Raw genomic sequence first — 21,550 nt, forward strand, 5'->3', positions numbered from 1 at the left:
TGCCTGGGATGACATGATTGACAGACCACGATGCTTTGCCAGAGATGGTCTGCACCTGTCGCCCGTGGGATTCAGGTTACTGGCTAAGGCTCTTGCCACCCCTATAGTGCCTTTTTAGGCAAACTTCAAAGGACAAAACCACCACCGTAACAGGTACAAGCATGCAAAATCTGAAGGTAATGCTACTCAATGCTAGAAGTCTAAACCTCAAAATGCACTCTCTCGAGGCACTCCTCAAAATGGAGAATATCGATATCTGTGCAGTAACTGAGACCTGGTTCAAGGCTCCAGAGAGCACCCCTGCAATACCAGGCTACAACTCTTACCACACTTTTCGCCACCAAACCAGGACCGAAACACTAAAGGTGGAGGAGTGTCAATATTCACCAAGGATATTCACATCACCAGGCTAGTTGGCCAACACAATGTGTCTGAAATTCTCCAAGTGCAACTAACACTAGGTAAGACTGCAATCCAAATTGTAGCTTGCTACAGATCCCCCACCATACCCCAAGATTCTCACTACACCTTTCTAAACATACTGGAAAATATTAAGATAGAACCAAACACCCTAATACTGGGTGATTTTAACTACCCTGCCATTAACTGGGAAAACTACTCATGTCCCAACACCTTTGTGCAACGGTTCTTGGAATTCATAAATTCCAATGCCCTGGATCAACTAATCCATAGTCCCACCAGGGGCTCCAATATCCTAGACCTGGTCATTACCAACATGGGAAATCAATGCTCCATACCTATGGTCACCCCTTGTTAGTCAGGTCTGACCATAAGCTAATCACCCTTAACATCCACATCCCACCCCACCCCCAGTAAAGAAACCACCATAAAAACTTCTCCAAAGCCAACTTCATGCTACTCAAGTCAGAAGTGACAAACTTCATAACACCCATGCAGATGGGAACTGAAAGTTCAACTACTGAATCCTACACTAAGGCACTGTACGATCACATCCACTCATGCATGAATCGTGCCATCCCAAACAGAACCAAAATGCTCTCATCCAAAAAAAGGAAGCTAATCTGGTGGTCCCCTGCCATAAACAAACATTACAACAAAAGGAAGAAACTTTTGCAGAAAAGAGGAAAATCCCAGGATGCAAAAAACTCCCTTACTAGCCTCAGTAAGAAACTGAGATGCCTCATAAAATCCTCCAAAGCTAGTTACGAAAATAAAATTGCCAAAGATTCCAAAGACAACCACAAAGCATTCTATAACTATGTCAAGAATCTAAATGGCAATGCTCAGATCTGCTCTGAGCTAAAACAGAATGGCATTAAATATACTGATCCAAAGGATATTGCCAATATCCTGGCAGATCAATTCATTGCCAACTTCACCCCTCTCACCCCTAAATGGCCCATCTCAATACCGAAGATTGCCAAATTCCAGTAATAACGGCCACACAGGTACAAAACGCACTCTCTAAAGCCAAGAATACAGCATCCATGGGACCAGATGACATCCCGGGCTGTGTACTACATGAACTACAATATGAACTGGCACCTCACCTAAGTGTCATGTTTAATCATAGCCTCACCTCAGGTTTCGTGCCCACTGAGTGGCGCAGAGCTACAGTTATCCCAATCCACAAGGAGGGATCCACCTTGGATCCTGGAAACTACCGTCCCATCAGTCTGACAAGCCTTATCTGCAAGGCCATGGAGCGTATTATCATGGAACTTATAAACAAAGACATTGGCAACCTTCAAACACTGGACCCCACCCAGTTTGGGTTTGTGAAGGGCCGATCTTGTCTCCTGAACCTGATTGACTTCTTTGAATCAGTCTCCAGAGCCATGGACAAGGGTAAGGTGGTCCACACAGCCTATCTAGACCTTGCCAAGGCCTTTGACACCATCCCCACTCTGGAATCATAGATAAACTTACTAAGTTGGGCATTAATCCCTATGTCACCCAATGGATTGCTAAATGGCTTACTGATAGAACCCACACTGTAAAAGTAGCCGACTCCAAATCCAGCTCCAGACAAGTGACAAGTGGAGTACCTCAGGGTTCAGTCCTGGGGCCGCTCTTGTTTGGCATCTACTTCTCTGAAGTACAGGTCAACACTAAGGGACTCTGGCTAACAAAGTTTGCAGATGACTGCAAACTGGGAGCCATTATTGAATCCCCAAATGATGTGGATACTCTACAAAAGGGCCTTACAGAAACAGATGCTTGGTGCCAGAGCCATGGGCTCAAGCTCAATGCCAAGAAATGTATTGTTATCCCCTTTGGGAAAAACATGTATCCATGAATTACCATATAGGTGGCAGTACACTAAACACAGAAAGTGTGATAAGAGACTTAGGGACACAGGTGGACAGTGGTCTCACCTTCGATAACCACATCGCCACAACAGTCAGGAAATCCTTCTATGTGGCACACCTCATCACAAAGGGCTTTTCATCCAGAAAAAGGAGGTCATTGTCCCACTGTACTCATCCCTCATTAGACCCATTATAGAATACAACGCCCCATTTGGTATGTACCTCTCAAGACATCTGCAACAACTGGAAAGGCCTCAGAAATACCTCACTAAAAGAATCACAGGCCTAAAGCAGATGCCCTACGCTGACCGCCTTAAAAACTCCAGCTATACTCTGTCGCATATCGCCTACTCAGAGGCGATCTCTGCTTAACATACAAGGCCATGTCAAACCCAGAGCTGTTGGACATGCTACACTTAAAGGAATCCCAATCCCTCCGAGCTACACGCTCCAGGGATCTAAACCTTGTCATCACAATAAACAAAACATGCTGGAGGGAGAGGTTCCTGACCCAGAGACTCCCCAGACTCTGGAATAGATTGCCCATACATGTCAAGCAGAGTGCCTCTTTGGACCTCTTCAAGAGGAACCTTGACGATTGGATGGGAGAAAGGAAATTCACCCCAGGGATCACGTCAGTCGCCCTACTAGACAGGGGTCCAGGAAAGTAAATAATTTGGGAAGAAATAGCCAGGGAATTGTTATGGCTAGGCTTGTATAGGCCCTAGGGCTGATAGCCTAGTACCAACCTATGAACCTATGAACCTATGAACTTAACTTGCATTCATTTAGTAAATAATCATATTATTTACTTACTCATTTAATATGATAATTTAGTCATATAACAATGAAGAAATGCAGTTTAGTAGTTTGAAATGTTTTGTTTTATGCTCAAGTTAATTATAGATTCTGTGAATGTTGTAGCTGCTGTACTTTATCAGTGTTTATGTAAGGCATGCAATAAAATCTGTATATTGAAGACACGCAACAGAATTTGTATCTTGCTCAGTGTTTTATGTCTGTAGAAATGGAGACATGAAACCGCATTATCTGCAGCTTGGGTTGTGGCTGAAAAGGGAATTTTTCAAATGCTTGTTTACACAATAAACAAATTATAAAATAAATAAATACCTTTTGTGATGTACAGAATATATTGCATTCATTCCAATACCTTCCTCAAGTGTGGTAAGTATGACAACTTTATAATATCAAAAGACTGTTTACAGACACAGGCTTTAACGTTCTTCATTCTGAAAACACAGAGGCTCCTATAAGTGATCATTTCTCATTGTAGGTTCAGAATGCATATGTCACCCCAACAGTGGTCAGTCCAGGAGGAAAGGAAAATTATAGGACAGAGATATTTATCAATCAACCTACAAGCAAGGGTCCTCTTAAAACATTCAAAAGAGGAACCAAGGCATCAGAAGTGACTGTGAATCCAAACCCCAGCGCTCTTGCTCCAGGTAAATTTAATAATTTTCAGGATTCACTCCCCATTCAAGGTTTGTTCAGATGTCTTTGTTTTGCTATACAGTCTGAAAAATGATGGATTTGGATCACAGCTGGCTTATTTTGATTATGTAATCTAATGGCAGAAAAGCTCATCTAGTCGAAGATTACTGATTTCATTTTTTTTTTAGTTTTTCAAGTTGTCACTGTGTCACTGTTCTTAAGTAATTCTAAAAGATTTCTAAACTAACACTTCTGTAAAGTTTCCCATTAACATATAACCATATTAAATATAACAAAACTAAGTAAATGGACAACACAGTGCACCAAAGTATGAAACTTCTTACAATATATATCAGATTTAAATGTTTCTTGCAAAGGTGCGATTTTCTCTGTAACACCCATTTCAAAGGGATATGTGACCCAACTCCTCACTAAATAAGTATTCTAAATATTATCTTGAGGAATGAAGCATACTTTTTTTCTTCTAAAATCAAGAATTCCCTTATTGCTGAGGTTGTGCAGATTGCATAAATGTAGTAAAAAAATCAGATCTTCTAAATTTTCCATCCAAGGAATTGAAATCCATGTATTTCTTTAATTAATATAATCATCTCCAAGACATCTACACATTGGGTAAGAATAGTTATTCCTGCAGTGTTCTCATTCTATGAATGCATGCTTTAGGCAATTATGCACATTATCTTATATATGGGACCATGCAAAGCACCTAGACCCCACATGTCTGGAAATGAAGTAGTTACCCAAGTGAGGACAAAGCCCCATCCCCTAACATGCAGATAACTAGGTGTTGATTGCAATAAGTTGGATTAGCAGAGGAGGTCAACCTACTAAGAGATAACATGGCAGGGCTATGCCCTCAATAAAGTATGAATTTTGTACTGTTTTTTTTACTGTTGAAAACAGCTGTTTGTTTTACATCATTGTATTACGTGCTGTACAATTTTGTTGTGGGAATTAATGCTAATTTGCCCTTGGGCACTTTCCCCTGTGGTCATTGCAGTATTTGTAATAGAGTTAATAATTTATCAATAATTAATGGGAAAAGGGTTAATTCTAGATATTATTTTAACTGCAGATCGACGAGGTTGGTGTATATTTTGGGTTGTTCTTGTTCTGATACTTGGTATATAAGACAAACTAAACGCATGGTTAGGATTCGGATCTTTGAACATCTTAGAGACATAAGAAGCAATAATGAATTCAGTCCTGTTGCCAAACATTTTCATGAAAAGCACGGGGATTCAGATAGTGGCTTGATTTTTTTGTGAACTTGCAAAACCTTTTTTGCCTAGAGGGGGTGACTATATTGGGAAGTTATTAGAGTTAGAAACTAGAATGATATTTAAATTTCAGACTCTAAGGCCCCTTGGTTTAAATCAGGAAATAGGGGATTTAATGGGCTTTTTATAGTAGCTATTTAATGTGGTTACTTGTTATTTATTAATTCATTTATATGATGTTTCTGTGGAAAAAGGATATACATGTATATTTGTGTGAATTTGTTAGATTTATTATTGTATATTCTATGATATTTAAATGAATGTATCTAAGATGCACTGTCACTTTAAATTAATGTAATTGAATTATTGGATCTTATTAAGCTGTTTGTAGAGTATAAAAAACAGCTGAAAATATTGTACTGTGATCCTTGAAGGCGAATTGCCAAGGTGTCAGATCGCTGTTGCTGGAATAAAAGAAGGTGCTGGTGAAATTTGTGTTTCTTTGATTATTATTGTTTGGTGGTGTGTTTTTGAATTATTCATATCAGCACCAATATGTCACAGACAGCCAGAGCTTCTGGGCTTTCTAGTTTGCCTGAATATATTAATTTTGCTGATATGGTAAATGAGCGTGAAAGAAAATTCGCACAGATGGATCCATGGAATGTTAGTGCCAGTCAAGATCCCGAGGGGCATTTTGTGCAACTGGAAAGACTGATAGCTAAGGAAGTAGCTCTGTTTTTTGACACCTGTCTTTTAGAGAAGTATGTGAGTTTAAATTTAACCCCGAGAGAGTTACATATTGATCAATTGCCTGCTACAAGCTTCTCAGAAGAAGAAAATTACCTTTTTGAGGAGTGGAAGCAGGCTTCTTTGCAATGTACTTTGAATTGGCTCCGCATTTTAATTAAACAGAATATGAGAACACACGAGAAGTTAAAAGGGGAAATCTTGCACTTACAGGACGAGGTGTTGGAGGAGATTTGTTATAGAGTGCAGATTTCCAGTATCAATGAAAACATTTCTATTTTTGAAGCTGATATTATTCAGCACAAGAGGAATAAAGTTTTGCATGATATAAAGGATTATGAGACTGGTGTTCTTTTTTCTTGGCAGCGTGAGCCGGTACGGAGCAGGTCAAAGGTTAGGAACAACAACCAAAAGCAATGGAGTGTGTCAGCGTCCTCGATGGAGCAGGAAGGTTTAAAGACTGTTTCTTTTGCTATTTCTTCGGCTTCGGAAGCCGAGGATGCTAATGAGACAATGACTTCTTCAAATAATGTTCGCTCCTTTCAGGCAAATAAAATGAACCGAGGGAGAAGTGAAAGGAAGGGAAGAAATAGTTTCAAATAATGGACATTTATGTGAGTACGATGTATGGACAAATTTTGTTGTAAATTTGTCCCAGCTTAGCCTTAGTAATGATATGAAGGCTGTATTGTCTAGGGGCAGTAATTGTGTGCCTATGTTTATACCTTCTTTTGCTGATTTGTACTTTGAACTTAAAGCTTTTTGTAAAAAGTTGTTATTAACTGTTTATTTTGAAAAAAATGCATTAAGTTTTTCTGAAAATGGTGTGAAAAATAATGCTGAGATTGAAAATGAGGTAGATGATGACTTATTGAATGTCTCTTTGTATGATTATGACTCAGAGTCTCTGTATAAAGATAATGACTTGGTTAGTGAAAATTGCTGCTATACTACTGGGTATGGCAAACTGTAATTACCTATTTTAGTGACAGAAAATAAATTTATACCCATGATTAATGTACCTGCCATTACTTTATTTCTAAAGATTGTGTATAAGGACATTTCTATGGCTTTCAGTAGATTTTTGAAGCAAAATAAGTCTTACAACTTGAGTAAAAATGAGTGGTTAGCTCTAAAAAGGTTAAAACAGTTAAAAACTGAATTTATCTTTAAATGTGCTGACAAACGTGGGAAATTGGTTATTTTGGAGAAATAATGTATTGTGAAATGATAGCTAATTTACTTGAAATGCCAGGATGAATATAAATGTTTTTCGGGGAACCCTTTGGTGAGTTATAATGGGGAATTGTTGGCATTATTGGAAAGGGGAGAACATTTGGGTTTTTTTGATCAAAAGGATGTGAATAAGTTACATATCAAGAAATCAGTGACCCCTATTATATATGCCTTGCCCAAGATACACAAAAACTCAAGTAATCCCCCTGGCAGGCCTATTATTTCAGGGGTGGGTTCCTATCTGAGTAATGTTGGCATTTTTTTGGATTTTCATTTGAAGAAATATTTAAGTAAAGTTCTTGCACATATTTCCAGTACACAGGATTTATTAAATTAATTAGCTAATATTCAATGGCAGAGTGACTATTATTGGGTGACTATTGATATAAAATCTCTGTACACTAATATTAAATTGAGATGGGGTCTGGAATTTGTTATGGATATCTTAGGTGATGGTCCTAGAACAACTTTATTGATTAGTTTACTGGAGTTTTGTTTAACCCATAATTATTTTTCCTTCAATAACAAATTTTTTCTGCAGTTAAAGGGTACAGCAGTGGGGCCCTCTTATGCGCCCTCATATGCTATTATCTATATGGGATTTTTTGAAAATAAATTTATTTACCCCACTACTTTTTATAAGGACAAGGTTCTGCTTTATAAGCATTTTTCTGATGACCTTATATTTATTTGTAGGGGTGATGTTAGTGATTTCATGGATTTTTTTTGAAGCCCTTAATAGTAATGAGCATGGTTTAACTTTTTTTTATGAGTTAAACAGAGATGTTATTAACTTTTTGGATGTGACATTTTATGGGGATGGCGAAGGTGTTGGTTTTAGACCATACAGAAAGCCAACTTCACTTAATCTGTTCCTACATGCCACTAGTATGCATCCTGAGCATCTGTTAAATTCTCTGCCGTATGGTGAATTTAAAAGAATTTATGACCATACTAGTAATGAAAATGAGAGATGGATGATTTTGAGAGGAGATTAAAAGAGAGAGGTTATAATGAAGTGAGGTTATTGAGGTGTAAACATGCAGTACTTGGGGATGCTACAAAGGCATCTCAAACAATATGTATTAAAAAGGATAATCCTGAAGGGAGGGTGCGTAATGTTAGATATGTGGATGTGAGTAAAAAGCTTTTTTATGTAACAAGGTTTTCTCCTTTTTCTGATGAATTAATAAATATTGTGAGGAGATTTTGATATATTACATCTGATGATGAGAGCATAGGTCACCTATTACCCAAATATGTCACATTTTCTTTTACTAAAGGAAAAATTTTGAAGGAGTTATTGAATTATAATTTTGTTGTGGGAATTAATGCTAATTTGCCCTTGGGCGCTTTCCCCTGTGGTCATTGCAGTATGTGTAATCAAGTTAATAATTTATCAATAATTAATGGGAAAAGGTTTAATTCTAGATATTATTTTAACTGCAGATCGACCGGGGTGGTGTATATTTTGGGTTGTTCTTGTTCTAATACTTGGTATATAGGACAAACTAAATGCATGGTTAGGATTCGGATCTTTGAACATCTTAGAGACATAAGAAGCAATAATGAATTCAGTCTTGTAGCCAAACATTTTCATGAAAAGCATAGGGGGTTCAGATAGTGGCTTGATTTTTTGTGTACTTGCAAAACCTTTTTTGCCTAGAGGGGATGACTATATTGAGAAGTTATTAGAGTTAGAAACTAGAATGATATTTAAATTTCAGACTCTAAGGCCCCTTGGTTTAAATCAAGAAGTAGGGATTTAATGGACTTTTTATAGTAGCTATTTAATGTGGTTACTTATTATTTATTAATTCATTTATATGATGTTTCTGTGGAAAAATGATATACATGTATATTTGTGTGAATTTGTTAGATTTATTATTGTATATTCTATGATATTTAAATGAATGTATCTAAGATGCACTGTCAGTTTAATTTAATGTAATTGAATTACTTGGATCTTATTAAGCTGTTTGTAGAGTATAAAAACCAGCTGAAAATATTGTACTGTGATCCTTGAAGGCGAATTGCCAAGGTGCCAGATCGCTGTTGCTGGAATAAAAGAAGGTGCTGGTAAAATTTGTGTTTCTTTGATTATTATTGTTTGGTGGTGTGTTGTTGAATTAAAATATACCAGTTGCAAATTAAAATACAATGGCTGCAGCCACAGCTAAGAGAAACATTCCTGATGCCCAACAATAAGAAAGCCCTAAACAGATAGTGCTAGAACATATTTAAGAAAGCAGTTTTATGCTTGGTATTCTCAAATGTAGACGTGAGTGCGTATGTGCCTTCCAGGCTGGCAACTCGACACCGTAAAACCCCACTGCCAATCATGTGTGGACAGGTGATCCGCTGTGGCAACCCCTTACCAGGAAAAGCCGAAAGGAGAAGAAGAAGAAGAAGATTCTCAAATGTAGAGAGAGAAAAGATCACATATCTGAAAATCTGAGCAACTACTTAGGAATAAGTGATCATCAAACAACATGATCTACAATCATCTTAATTATATATTTTATAAAACAAAAGTACGATAAATATGACCACCAGCACCATACACAGCAGCTGCTCACTTAATAGGAACGAAACTAAATGTGTAAAATCAACGAATATTTTTATTTCAGATAAGTTAGCGCTTTCACCATACTGGCTTCATCAGACTGTGAACGCTCAATTACTCATTCATTTAAATAACTACACTATAAAACTGATTGGTTAACATAATGACTGATGTCATAATTAATTAAAACGCAAGTCTTCCTTTATAACCATTGTATGGACATTCTAAATAAAAACATAAATGTATGGCTTCATAAAGTCAATATTCACCATAAAAACCATCAAAAAATATATAAATATATATATATATATATATATATATATATATATATATATATATATATATATATATATGTATACATACTTTTCATAGCATACATATTTTAATTATATATTTATGCAACCAAAGTGAGAATTTTGGATTTCAGATCAGCAGAGTGACAAGATGGGAAAGGCAGTGCTTCAAGAAAGCACTTGCAGTAAAAATTAATGTGAATGAAAATGTTAAGGATCCCTAAAAACTGTGGTTCTACTATGGAATCATGAACACCAGAACACTGAGGAACCAATACACCAAAAATAATGCCCAAAACTCAAAAGAGAAAAATGTAACTGCAATTGTTTTTTGCAGAGGACATGCCTCCTCCAGCTCCCACACTATATATATATATATATATATATATATATATATATATATATATATATATATATATATATATATATATATATATATATATACATAGATATACCAACTTAAATGCTGCACCAACTCAAAGAAGAGAGATGTCTCTCAAAACACACAACAATCACTACTGTAGTTCTCTTACAAATTGCACCAGCAGTAACTTTCTAAGGAAAATAGTGATTGTAATTTTGTTTCGCAACGTCTTGTTTATGGTCAGCTAGTGCTTGGGAAATTTTACCTTGGCCATCCATAGATTATGCCAAACACTGTAATTAGAAAAACAGGAAATTACTGTATGAAACCAATGCATATAGAATAAAAGAAACACCATGGTTCTCAAGTGACATGGTATCAAAAGTTAGAGGAAAATCTGTAGCATTATTTTTATTTTATTGTAAACTTGTAAAAGATGTACATATTGACTTACTTTTACACTGGGTGTTATTTATTGCTAGTTCTGTCAGAGGGTCTATATCAAATATTCGAACTTGCAAAATGTCGAATACCATATGTTCGAGACCATATGTTCGATATTTGGAAGTTTGAATATCTAATTAAAAAAAAGAAAAGAAAAGAAAAACATACACTAACAGTGCGAGCAGGGGGGCAAGCCCCCCTGCACCACCCACACCCCCCCTACTTAAATATACCAACTTTGAGACCGCACTTCAGTGCAGAAAAGGGAAATTCTCCCATTCTGCACCATACGGCACCGTTAAAAGTCAACCTTCGAACACTTGAAATGAACATATGGTCTCAACCATATGTCGTTCGACATTTCAAGCGTTCGTTTAATTGACATAGACACCAGTCAGCATGCAGACCTTTTTATGTATTTTAGCTTATCTGAAACTTTGTTGTACTGTTTTAGTCTGTTGCCAATTTTAAGGAGGATTAAGTGAGACTTCTGGAAAGTCATCCATTTCTTTCTTCCTGAAGGTTTTTTTCTGCAGCCTTTTAATATTTCTCCCTAAGTAATGTTGTTTTTGATGAGTGTTTTTCTATACAGACATATGGATATAAAGGTTTAGTCCAATTAGTAATTTTTTGTTCTCTGCACTAGAAGTGTCAGACCCAAGCTACAAATCGGGCATTTCAAACTATTTTTCTGACCAAAAAAAAAAAAGATTAATAGTGCAACTCATTGTTATAGCTAGAAAGTGTTTCCCCTGCACCCCTCCAACTTGGGGACTGTGCTGAAGAAACCCTGCTACTTACATATACTCAATCAGATATCACTGTACCTTGAACTAGGAGGAAACTCTAAAATACCACAATCTCACAATTAGTTTATCTTCCCCGTTTGTACTTAGACTCTCACTGTTCCAAGGACTGCATTTACAGCTCTCAGATTTTCAATGACTATCATTTTTCTTAGAACTTGCCTAGTTTATAAAGTATATAAAAAGCAGCAGTCTGAAGCATTTGTATGTGCACGGGAATGCTGTGCTCCTTACTACAGTAAGCTCAACTGCCTTATTCAAAAGTGTGACTCAGGTGCATTTAAGCACTTCTGTTTGTGCTTCCTTCCTTCCTCACATTATGCCATACATCCTCACACATTCTCAGAGATAAAATAGTATTCCTGCTACTGGAGTCCAGGATTATTTCTTTCGATCCTTGGACACTGTGATGTTAATAAATATATTATTTTTTTTAAATGTGCTTGTTTCTCTTTTCTGGCTGCTAAAAACTGAAGGCATAGTCCTACACATTATCTTTATAACTGACATGGATGTAGTAAGGCATGATTACATATTATGCCCCCCACCCCACCCCATCCCTACACACACACACACACACAAAGAATATATTGGACAGCTATTATCCAGACAAACACTTCATGTATCTGTTACCTATCCTTTAAACTCAATCACTGAAAAACTTCCCTTTTAGATATAGCAAGTTAGTAATGTGGTTCCCTGATATGAGGCAAAGAGAATAAATGCACACTGCCAAAAAAGTTCTATTATGAAAGTTACCTTGTGTGTCTCTGCTCCTATCTCAGCTAGTCATTTCTGTAGTTCTCTTTAATACTGAGTAGCCCTCAGAGGGGAGTAAGACAGCTAAGTGACTATGGTAGAAGCCAGTGAAACATAAGTGGACATAACAAACCAAAATTGAAAAGAAACAAAAAGGTAAAATAAATCACTGAAGTCACAAGTATTCCAGCACAACTACAGGATCAGCTTCATAGTTAACATAAACTGTAACTTATATGGAGAAAAGGTCCCCACACCTCCAAGCACAGGGCTGCACCTCTGTACCACCCTACACTTTACAATAAACTTTGAGGTCATGGGATGTTGAAGAAGGGGGCATTTCTCCATAACAATGACCATATTTAAGCACTGCAACCAGACTTCTATGCTCTTCCTCTCAAATGTTACCCCTCCAAAGATAAATAAGTTAAGAAGCACATGCTAAGCCAATACAGACTGTCTCTGAAGATGTCTCTTCAATAAATTAACCAAATACAAATACCTTGCCTGCTCACTGATTAATCCTCACTCAGTATATGCATTTGCTTAACTAACTCTTTCAATCACAAAGTCAGCTGTTTTAACAGAAAAAAATGACTGATAGTGCTTTCACAAAAAAAAGTTAGATTTCCCTTGCACATTTGTATGACTACCCTTCCTGAGTAGGCAATATTTAAAATACCAGGGAAATAAGAACTTTTACGTGTTTTAGAAGAGATATTTTAAAACAGATATTCAAATAACTCATTTTGTGCATGCTACTTCACCTTTTCAGTTTGCGGACATGTAGAACAAAGTTTCTTTTTGGCAGAAAATGAATAAAAACCATGAAAAGATAGAGAAATGGAATGTTTATAAAGAATCTTTGCCTAACAGAGGTGAAGGAAATTTCTGGAAGTAATTGCAGGAAGTATAGTGAGGTTTGGAAATAGGGGGCACAGTTTTGGCCCTCAGGTTGTGTAACTGAATATCTTCTATTCCTTTTCTTCTACACGGCTATATTTTGGGGTTAAACTTCTATTACTTAAAGGGCAATATGGCATTCAATTTTTCCATGGTTTATTAGAAAGAGTGACACAGCCCAGTGAATATAAAAGAACAGTTTGACACATAATAAATGGGGCAGGAAGTATGCTAATAAATGCACATTTCAAGCTGTCAACACAAATAGAAAGCAATTAGAAATGAGCACTGTTCCAAACATCTGATACAAATAGAACCCACATGGTAAGAAAGAAAATATACAGCACAAGTAAGAGTGTGATCAGATGTTAATGGGATTCACTGCAGCTTTGGATTTCTAGAGTTTATGAAATGTCGTAATGGCCAACACTGAAGTCACAAGAAGATATTAATATAGTATAGCAATGGAAACAAGTCTTCACCAAAGTATCCTGTGTTATTTATCACACAAAAAATATCAAGTACATACTATGAGAGTTATTTGTACTCCACAATGTTTTTTAATCTAATAAACCCCTCAAACTCGGCTGCAGATGTAAACAGTATTTTTCTTGCATTCCTGCAACCATTCTGCTCCATCCCTGAGAAGCAGAAAAGAACATAATGTACTGAGAATAACCATTTACTATGTCGCATCTTTTTCACCTGCAACCTAGTGTTCATGTTGTAGTTAATCCTATTCTTTTAATTTATTAACAAGACAACAAGTGCCTAATTTCAGGTGAGGCCCAACAGCTTGCTTAAGTGTCTTGCTCAGAGAACTTCAGCATCACAAATCAGGCAAATGGAGACTGGGAGAAGTTTGTAATAGAGGTCTGTTTAGCTTATGTATGAAGTTGCAATTGTCCATCAGATTAAAACAGAGCTAGGCAGTGCAGGTAAAGCAGTTTATTCCTATAATCTGAAGCGAGTTTGCATAGAATGTTATCCATCCTGTTTTGCATTAAATGTGGCATTGCACTGATTGTGGTAGGTTATGCATTGTTGATAATCTACACTCCAGATCCGCCCAGCTGCTGAACTTTGTGACAGCTAATGGGACTGTGACACATTCCTGTTAAACCAAAGACAGTTAATCCTGAAGATGTTTCATCCTTTTACCATAAAGTTAGGTAGGTCTGAGACAAGGCTCAGAAATTAAATGAAATTGTCAATCTGATGTTTATTTACTTGAATTATTTAACCGGGGCTGAGCACTGATCACAAAAGACAAACTGAACCCAAAGAGAAAAGTAAGTAAAGAAAGCAAAGAAACAAACATGTATATACATTACAGCATTGTAAGGTACATATGATGAGTATGCAATAAAGATGGAAGCAATTACTATATACAGTAAAGACAGGAGCAGTGATATAAGTGGAGAAATATATATATATATATATATATATATATATATATATATATATATATATATATATATAAACAATTTCTTTCTAGACTCCATAAACCTTGCTTGCAACTCTGGCAAAATAGTTTCTACTCTGTTCCTCGACCTCTTCAAAGCCTTTGATACCATTTCTCACCCGTTACTATTATCCCAACTCTCCTCTCTCAACCTCTACCCCCCAACCATCACCTCGTTCACCAGCTAACTCTCTGAACGACAGCAAGCCATCAAATGGAAAAACTCACTCTCTTCCTTTCTACACACCCCTACCGGAGTTCCCTAGGATTCCATCCTAGGCCCCCTCCTCTTTAACATCTTCATTAATAACTTCCACCAGTCTCTCTCCAATGCCACACTAATTCAATATGCTGACCACTCAACCAGTATTTGTACAGCAGATACCCCCTCCGACCTACTTCTCAAAACTCAGCCTTCTCTAATACCGAATCATGGATGCATAATAATCACCTCACCTTAAATGCCAATAAAAGAAACTTAATGATCTTCTCCCCATCAAAAACACCAATGTAGACAAAAACTCTTTTACAGTGACTGCTCAGAATAAGAGCCCCACAGAAATAGTATCATACACCAAACTGCTCCGTGTCATAATTGATGAAAATCTAAAATTTGACATCCATATCCAAACTAATATCAAAAAAACTCACCAAAAACAAGGTTTCCTGTATAGACACAATCATTACCTTACCCCCTCCACGAGACACACCCTTACCTCTACTTATCTTCTTCCCTCTCTTATGTATGGCACCCCCCCCCATTCACTAATCTTCAGATAGGCTTGCAGGCCACGTTGGAAGCCTGTTACAATAAAATCTCCAAATTTGCCACCAACTCCAGAAAGTCATTGCATCACTGTCTCTCTTTCCACTCCCTGAAATGCCTTGAACTTCCTAACTACCTCAAACTCCTTAGACTTACTACTGCTCACAGCTCATATTCAAACCTTCTAGTTGTCTTTCTCTGTCCATCTCTTTAACCCCTACCTTTCCAACCGCTCTCTAAGATCAGAAAACCACAATCCTTTAAACACATATAAGCCTCATCGACTCCCTGTCCACTTACTATTATCCTGCTCCCTAGCTGGAATTCTCTCCCTACCACATCTTCGAAATACTCAGAGCCACTCAAACTTCAAAACCCTTCTCCAATCTCACCTCCTTTCAATGTGGGAATGTTCCTGTACCCCTATTACATAAACTCTTTAACCATCTACCATGCACTATATACCTCAACCTTCAATCACTGTGCTCTCTTACCCTTTGCCTCTACCTCCTCTCCTATCCTATACCTCATAAACTTCCCCCAACCCACTCCCTTTCTCCACTACATACCACCTTTTATGTCTCCCACCTCACTTTCTTCTCTCTGTCCTCTCCTCATATTTTTAACTTCCAAAAAAAAAAGCTTCTTTTTTTTTTTTATCTGTACATAAATGTTTTACTTACATGTTTTTTCATCTGAAATGCCTGTTTAGACTACATAAATCTCGCTTTTGTAAATCATTACCTAGGATTTGAAATGTTATGTCTTTTTTAACAAATTGTATATTATCTCTGTATTTTTCACTGTTCTACTACTTTATTTACTTTTGTATAACTATTGTAAAATTGTCTATATCCTGTGGAGCTTTTCTACCCGAGCCTTAACTGAAAACTGGCTCTTCCAGGCCCAGTGGACTATCCTGGTCATCAAACTGTAATTGTTGTTGTTGTTTGTCTTTCGGCTTTTTCCCGGTAAGGGGTCGCCACAGTGGAACTCTGGTCCGCTAATGATTGGCAGTAGATTTTTACGAAATGCTGAGGTGCCAGCTCGACGCCCAACCTTCAACGAAGGCATGCCCATTTACGCACGCATATCTTTCGAATGCTACCCAACCACAGGGAGGACATCATCAAACTGTAATAAATGGATAAATTCAGTAAAGTGCAGCAAAGTGACTCTTAAACTTGGTATGTTTGCTGTGCACATGCCATAAGGCATTCTTGAAAACTATTCTAATCTCTACAGCCACTACCATTTAGTACTGAGGAACACAGAGGGTCACATTCCCTACAGTGAGCTTGGTGTCCATTATCCAAAAGCCAATGTTCCTATACAGTTATCTCGGAGTATGCCCTTATCCATACAGAATCCTGCTTATCCAAACAAGCCTGAAATTTCAAGTCTGTTGAAAAGATTCCAGTTTCTTTCAAGCAAGAGAGTGGCAACCTCCATGCATTAACCCATACTTGTCTAGTGCATTCCTGAAACTGTCTAAATAAAACTAATCCATGTCTTCACCACCCCCTCTGCACCCCTTAACAGCATTCCTTGTTGTTACGTACATCGGGGATGATATTTATCCCATGTAGGTAAGCAAACTATCAGTACTGGAAAAAAATACAAACAAAATGTTTGTCAGCTGAGCCAGAGGTAGTAACTGCAGCATACTTAGGATGCTGTAATTTTGTGATGTTCAGAATTCTGAGACTGTTTAACACCAAGATACAGCATTTTAAGGAAAGGATGTAGAGACATACAGCACATGCACCACTGTGTACAGCTTTTGAAATAATTTATGTGCAATAACGTGTTAGAATTTAAGTGAAATAATCCCCTGTATATTATATTTGACTTACTTTAATTTTAAGTAACAGATTTTGTACAGCTTTTTGAGAATACAAGATGAGCAAAGAAGGTTTTGTTTTTTATAGTAGTGAAAAGATATGATGACTAGAGTATGAACTGTCTGGGCAGGAGGAGAAGGAGAGGCTACACTTCATATGTCTTAACCTCTAAGCATAGGAAATCTGGACAAAGTCAAAAATAATTGTAAGGAAAGGCCCAAAATTAGGGCCAGATTTTAAATATTGCTCTTATGAGCTTAGAAAGTTGTTAAGATAATAGGTTTGCATGGTATGCATTTTCAGAATGCTATAAAGTCTGAAACTCAAATATCTGTCATTATTTAGTGACTTCAACAACTTTTATGAGGAATAGACCAAAAATATGAGAAAAAAATCTGGATATTCTGTGAAAATCTGGATAGTTGAGAGGTATGTTACACTTTAAGAAAATAAGGCTATATTCTGGGAATTAGTAAAGTAGCCAAGCTAGATTTTCCACTGTGTGATTCCTTAAAACCACTTGTATTAGAGGTAACATGGTATACATGCAAATAACACCTTAAGGACATCAGGTGTTTCAGCTATATATCAATTCTGAATGCCCATGCCATTTTTCTTTTTAAGTCTGTTATGGACAAATTCAGGCCAATAAAGCCAAACCACACTAGCTGTGGACATGTATGTTTCAGCCTTCTCACAGCCTCATCAGCACAGCATAAGTGGTTTGTTTTACTAACCTTTAGAAACACAGGGTTGTCGTATCTGGCTGATGTCCATAACCAGTAGGGTGTCTGTGAAATATCCCAAGTAAAAACTAAAAAAAAAGAACTAGCCAAGCTAGAATTTCCACTGAGTGGTTCCTTAAACCTCTTGTATTAGAGGCACATGGGATATATGCAAATGATCCTTTAAGGACATCAGGTGTTTAAGCTATATGGCAGTTCTGAATACCCATGACTTTTTTTCTTTTTACGTCTGTTATGAACAAATTCAGGCCAATAAAGCCAAACCCCACTAGCTGTGGATAGGCATGTTTCAGCCTTCTTATGGTCTCATCAGCACAGCATAAGTGGTCTGTTTTGCTAACCTTCAGAAACACAGGATTGTCGTACCCAGCTGATGTCCATAACCAATAGGGTGTCTGAGAAATATCCCAACTAACAAACTAAAACAATGAGTAAAAAGGTCACACAGAAAAAACAATCAGTAAAAACTAAAAGAAAAATCTAGCCACTCTAAAAGTTTAAGGATTAACTTGAAAGTCTGAGCACTTTTTTAGATGGAAGAGGTTGCTTCTTTTGTAGTATATAGAGACAAACATAGGCATTTTGGTGTGGTGCTAGAAATGGAAGTTGGGGAATTTCCTGTTGTCAAAGGGAAAATATACTTTAAAAATGATCAATACATGGTAGGTTCAGGTTAAGGCACTTTAATCTTGCAGCAAGGAGACAAAAACATGCTAATACAGAGTTTGTCTAACTAAAATCAGGAAGTGAATTCATCTTTATACACTTTCTAACAAGACATTGCCTACCAAGCTGACGTAGCAGATCACAAGTTTTAACATCATCATTACATAGCAGTTGTTTATCCATAATTTTCTGCTTGCACTATCAATTTTATGAAAAACTTCCTAAGAAAAACAACGTGGCCTTGGTGACCACCGGTTACATACAGTTTCCCCCTATGTTATGTTTCTATTCAAGGTACTACAGCTAATTCGAGCACAATGCAAGTACAGAGTCTTCAAGCAGTCCTTTGTCTTATGTATCTCTTATTCTTCCACAGCTGTGCATGTTCTCATAACACGAACAGAGCTGATTGTTCAAAATCATAACATTATAGAATATAGCATTGTTTCATTTTATTATTTCCTGACCTAGCAGATAATCACCCGCTCCTCAGTACATTTCCAAAAGGCATAAACATGAATTTTGCTGTGCTAGCAATTACTAGGTCAGGGGGCATCTTGCAGTTTTCAGAAAGCATACTGCAGTTTCAAAAAGCATCTTATAATTTCACACAGAATTAAGCTGCATATAAAATAGAATGAAAATGTGTTAATTCTTTTAGCTTCTAATAAGCATTAGACATATACATAAATACATATTTCTCTGACATTTCCCCCCGTTAATACTTTTTATTCTATTTTCAAAAGCATAAACAGTTTACTTCTTCTCCTAACCTCTTCCATTCCGGATTTGCAGTTAAGAGAGTCATGTAGTTTAGACTTATGAAAGCATTTAAGTTTTCAACAACTCTTCAATTTTAGTACTTCGATACAAAGTCTCAGAAACCAACATATCTATAAAATCTTTGATTAACTTTTTCATGCAGGGAATACCACAACAAATGCATGCTCCTAATAGGAGTAATCCCACACAAATGGTAATCAGGATGTTCATTAGGATGGAACCCCACCCCCCAAACAAATTCTGGAAAAAGTCCATCAGTGGGTTTGGGCCTGGTTTGGTCATGGTCGACACTTGCTGGATCACCTCAAGATGGTCGTTTATCTCGTGCTGGTTGTCAGGAATATATGAACAGCATTCTTCTTTGACTAAAGCGCACGTACCACCTCTTGCCACTAGTGTGAAGTCAAGAGCCATGCGGTTTTGAAGTACCACAGTTCATCAGTCACTAATTCGAGAGCGGAAAAAGTTGCATTGCTCATAACTTCGAGAAGTTTGGACAGTTTTCTCAGCTCCCAAATCGATTTCACTGCGCCATATGCAGGGGCTATGCCTGCCCACGATATAATGGTGTCACTCAAGTCCATGTGTGCCAGTTTATCTTTGTTTTTCATGGAGTTATGGTTTCTCCACCCTGCTTCAATTCATCCCACTGGATTCTCGGGTCTCTTGATTGGACTTCTAGGTTTACTGCTGACCTCTCTGACGTTTTGAATTTTTCCCTGAGGCAAAGCTGCAGTGTGTCGTATGGCTGGAACCAGGTAACCCAAAAAACAACTGCCGGACCAATTCTCAGGTAGCCATTTATATGCTTTTTTCCCACAAATAAAATAATAATTCTCTACTTTAGTATTGATATATGCTCGTCCTGCATGAAACATTTTTTTGTCAATAATAGAAAGTTGCTTCAAAAGAACAGGATTATGCTGTATTTCACTAACAGTTCTCTTCATTTTTTCAAAATATGAATCATAGTTTATATCACAGATAGTCTCTGCCTTATTAGCCTTAATATAACATTTATAAGAAACAGTCACATTGCAATTGCTCCAACCCACCTGAATAGTGTCATTTTTATAAAAACATACAATCCCTTTTTGTGTAACAGGTAGGTACAATGCTATTTTGTCTTGTGATTTCACGGGTGTAGTATAAAAAATCAAGTTTTCCCAGGTCTCATTGACCCCTAGGGGGACAGCAGTCATCAATAATCCCCCGTATGCTGTTGGTATAGCTGTGCAAATCCAGCAGTTCGAAATATTAAAAGTCTCAGCATACACATATTTAATTGCTTGGTAAGTGTTAACGTTTGGATGCCAGTCTATGAGTAATGCATCACGTTTGTTCAGTTCAACTCGTGTGGCTGGGAAAAGGAAAGGCCACAGCAAAAAAATCATTGTTATCAGTATAGCTATCAGAATAATCATGCAAATTTTCTGAGGTTGTTCTGCATCCCTGTTTACTCTATACCTGGTCATTTTGTTCTCGTTGTACAGCAGTAACAAGGTTTTTGTCCAGTTCAAAGTTCTTAACCAATTTACAGTGTGTCAGATGAATCCAGGACGCTCGCTCTGCGATCTTGACTGCAGTGGGTGTTGACAGTAGCACCTGGTACAGTCCTTCCCACTTCGGAGAACTCCAATTCTTTTTCTTCACGACTTTCACCCAGCCCCACGTGCCTGGGACTATTGCTGCTTCCGATGGTCTGGTTTGTTCTTTATCTGAAACAGAATTTAACTGCAAAAGTTTGTTATTCAAAAATCGCCTCATATACTCTGCAAGTGAACTGTCAGCCTCCTGGTCTGCAGGCATGAGAGGTTTCCACTGAGGTGTATAATATGCCCTCCCAAACAGAATTTCAAAAGGAGTTAACCCTTTTACATTTGGAACAGTTCTCATACTCAACAGTGCCAGAGGTAGACAGTGCACCCAGTTCTTTTGTGTCTCACTAATCAATTTCCTAAGCTTATTTTTCAAAACTCCATTGTGCCTCTCTACTAATCCTGCAGATTGGGGGTGGTATGCACAATGTTTTTTCAGAGAAATCCCAAAGTAACGGCTCAATTGTTGTATAGTTTGATTTACAAAGTGTGTGCCATTGTCACTATAAATCTTTTCCGGTATGCCAAATCTAGGAATAATTTCTTTAACAAAGACTTTTGCAACAGTAGC

The 21,550-nt window shown here is 37.3% G+C and overlaps 1 protein-coding gene across 1 annotated transcript in view; it reads left to right on the forward strand.

Moving 5' to 3' along the window:
• MYOZ3 (myozenin 3) overlaps nucleotides 1–21,550 on the forward strand; it is a 400,135-nt gene that overhangs the window by 241,910 nt on the left and 136,675 nt on the right. The window contains exon 4 of the mRNA XM_044069394.1: nucleotides 3,589–3,760. Within this exon, the coding sequence (XP_043925329.1) occupies nucleotides 3,589–3,760 (172 nt within the window). The remainder of the gene's footprint in view (nucleotides 1–3,588; nucleotides 3,761–21,550) is intronic.

Source organism: Protopterus annectens, chromosome 4.part0 (genome assembly GCF_019279795.1).
Source record: "Protopterus annectens isolate FY-2018-M chromosome 4.part0, PAN1.0, whole genome shotgun sequence".
NCBI classification, from domain to species: Eukaryota; Metazoa; Chordata; order Ceratodontiformes; family Protopteridae; genus Protopterus; species Protopterus annectens.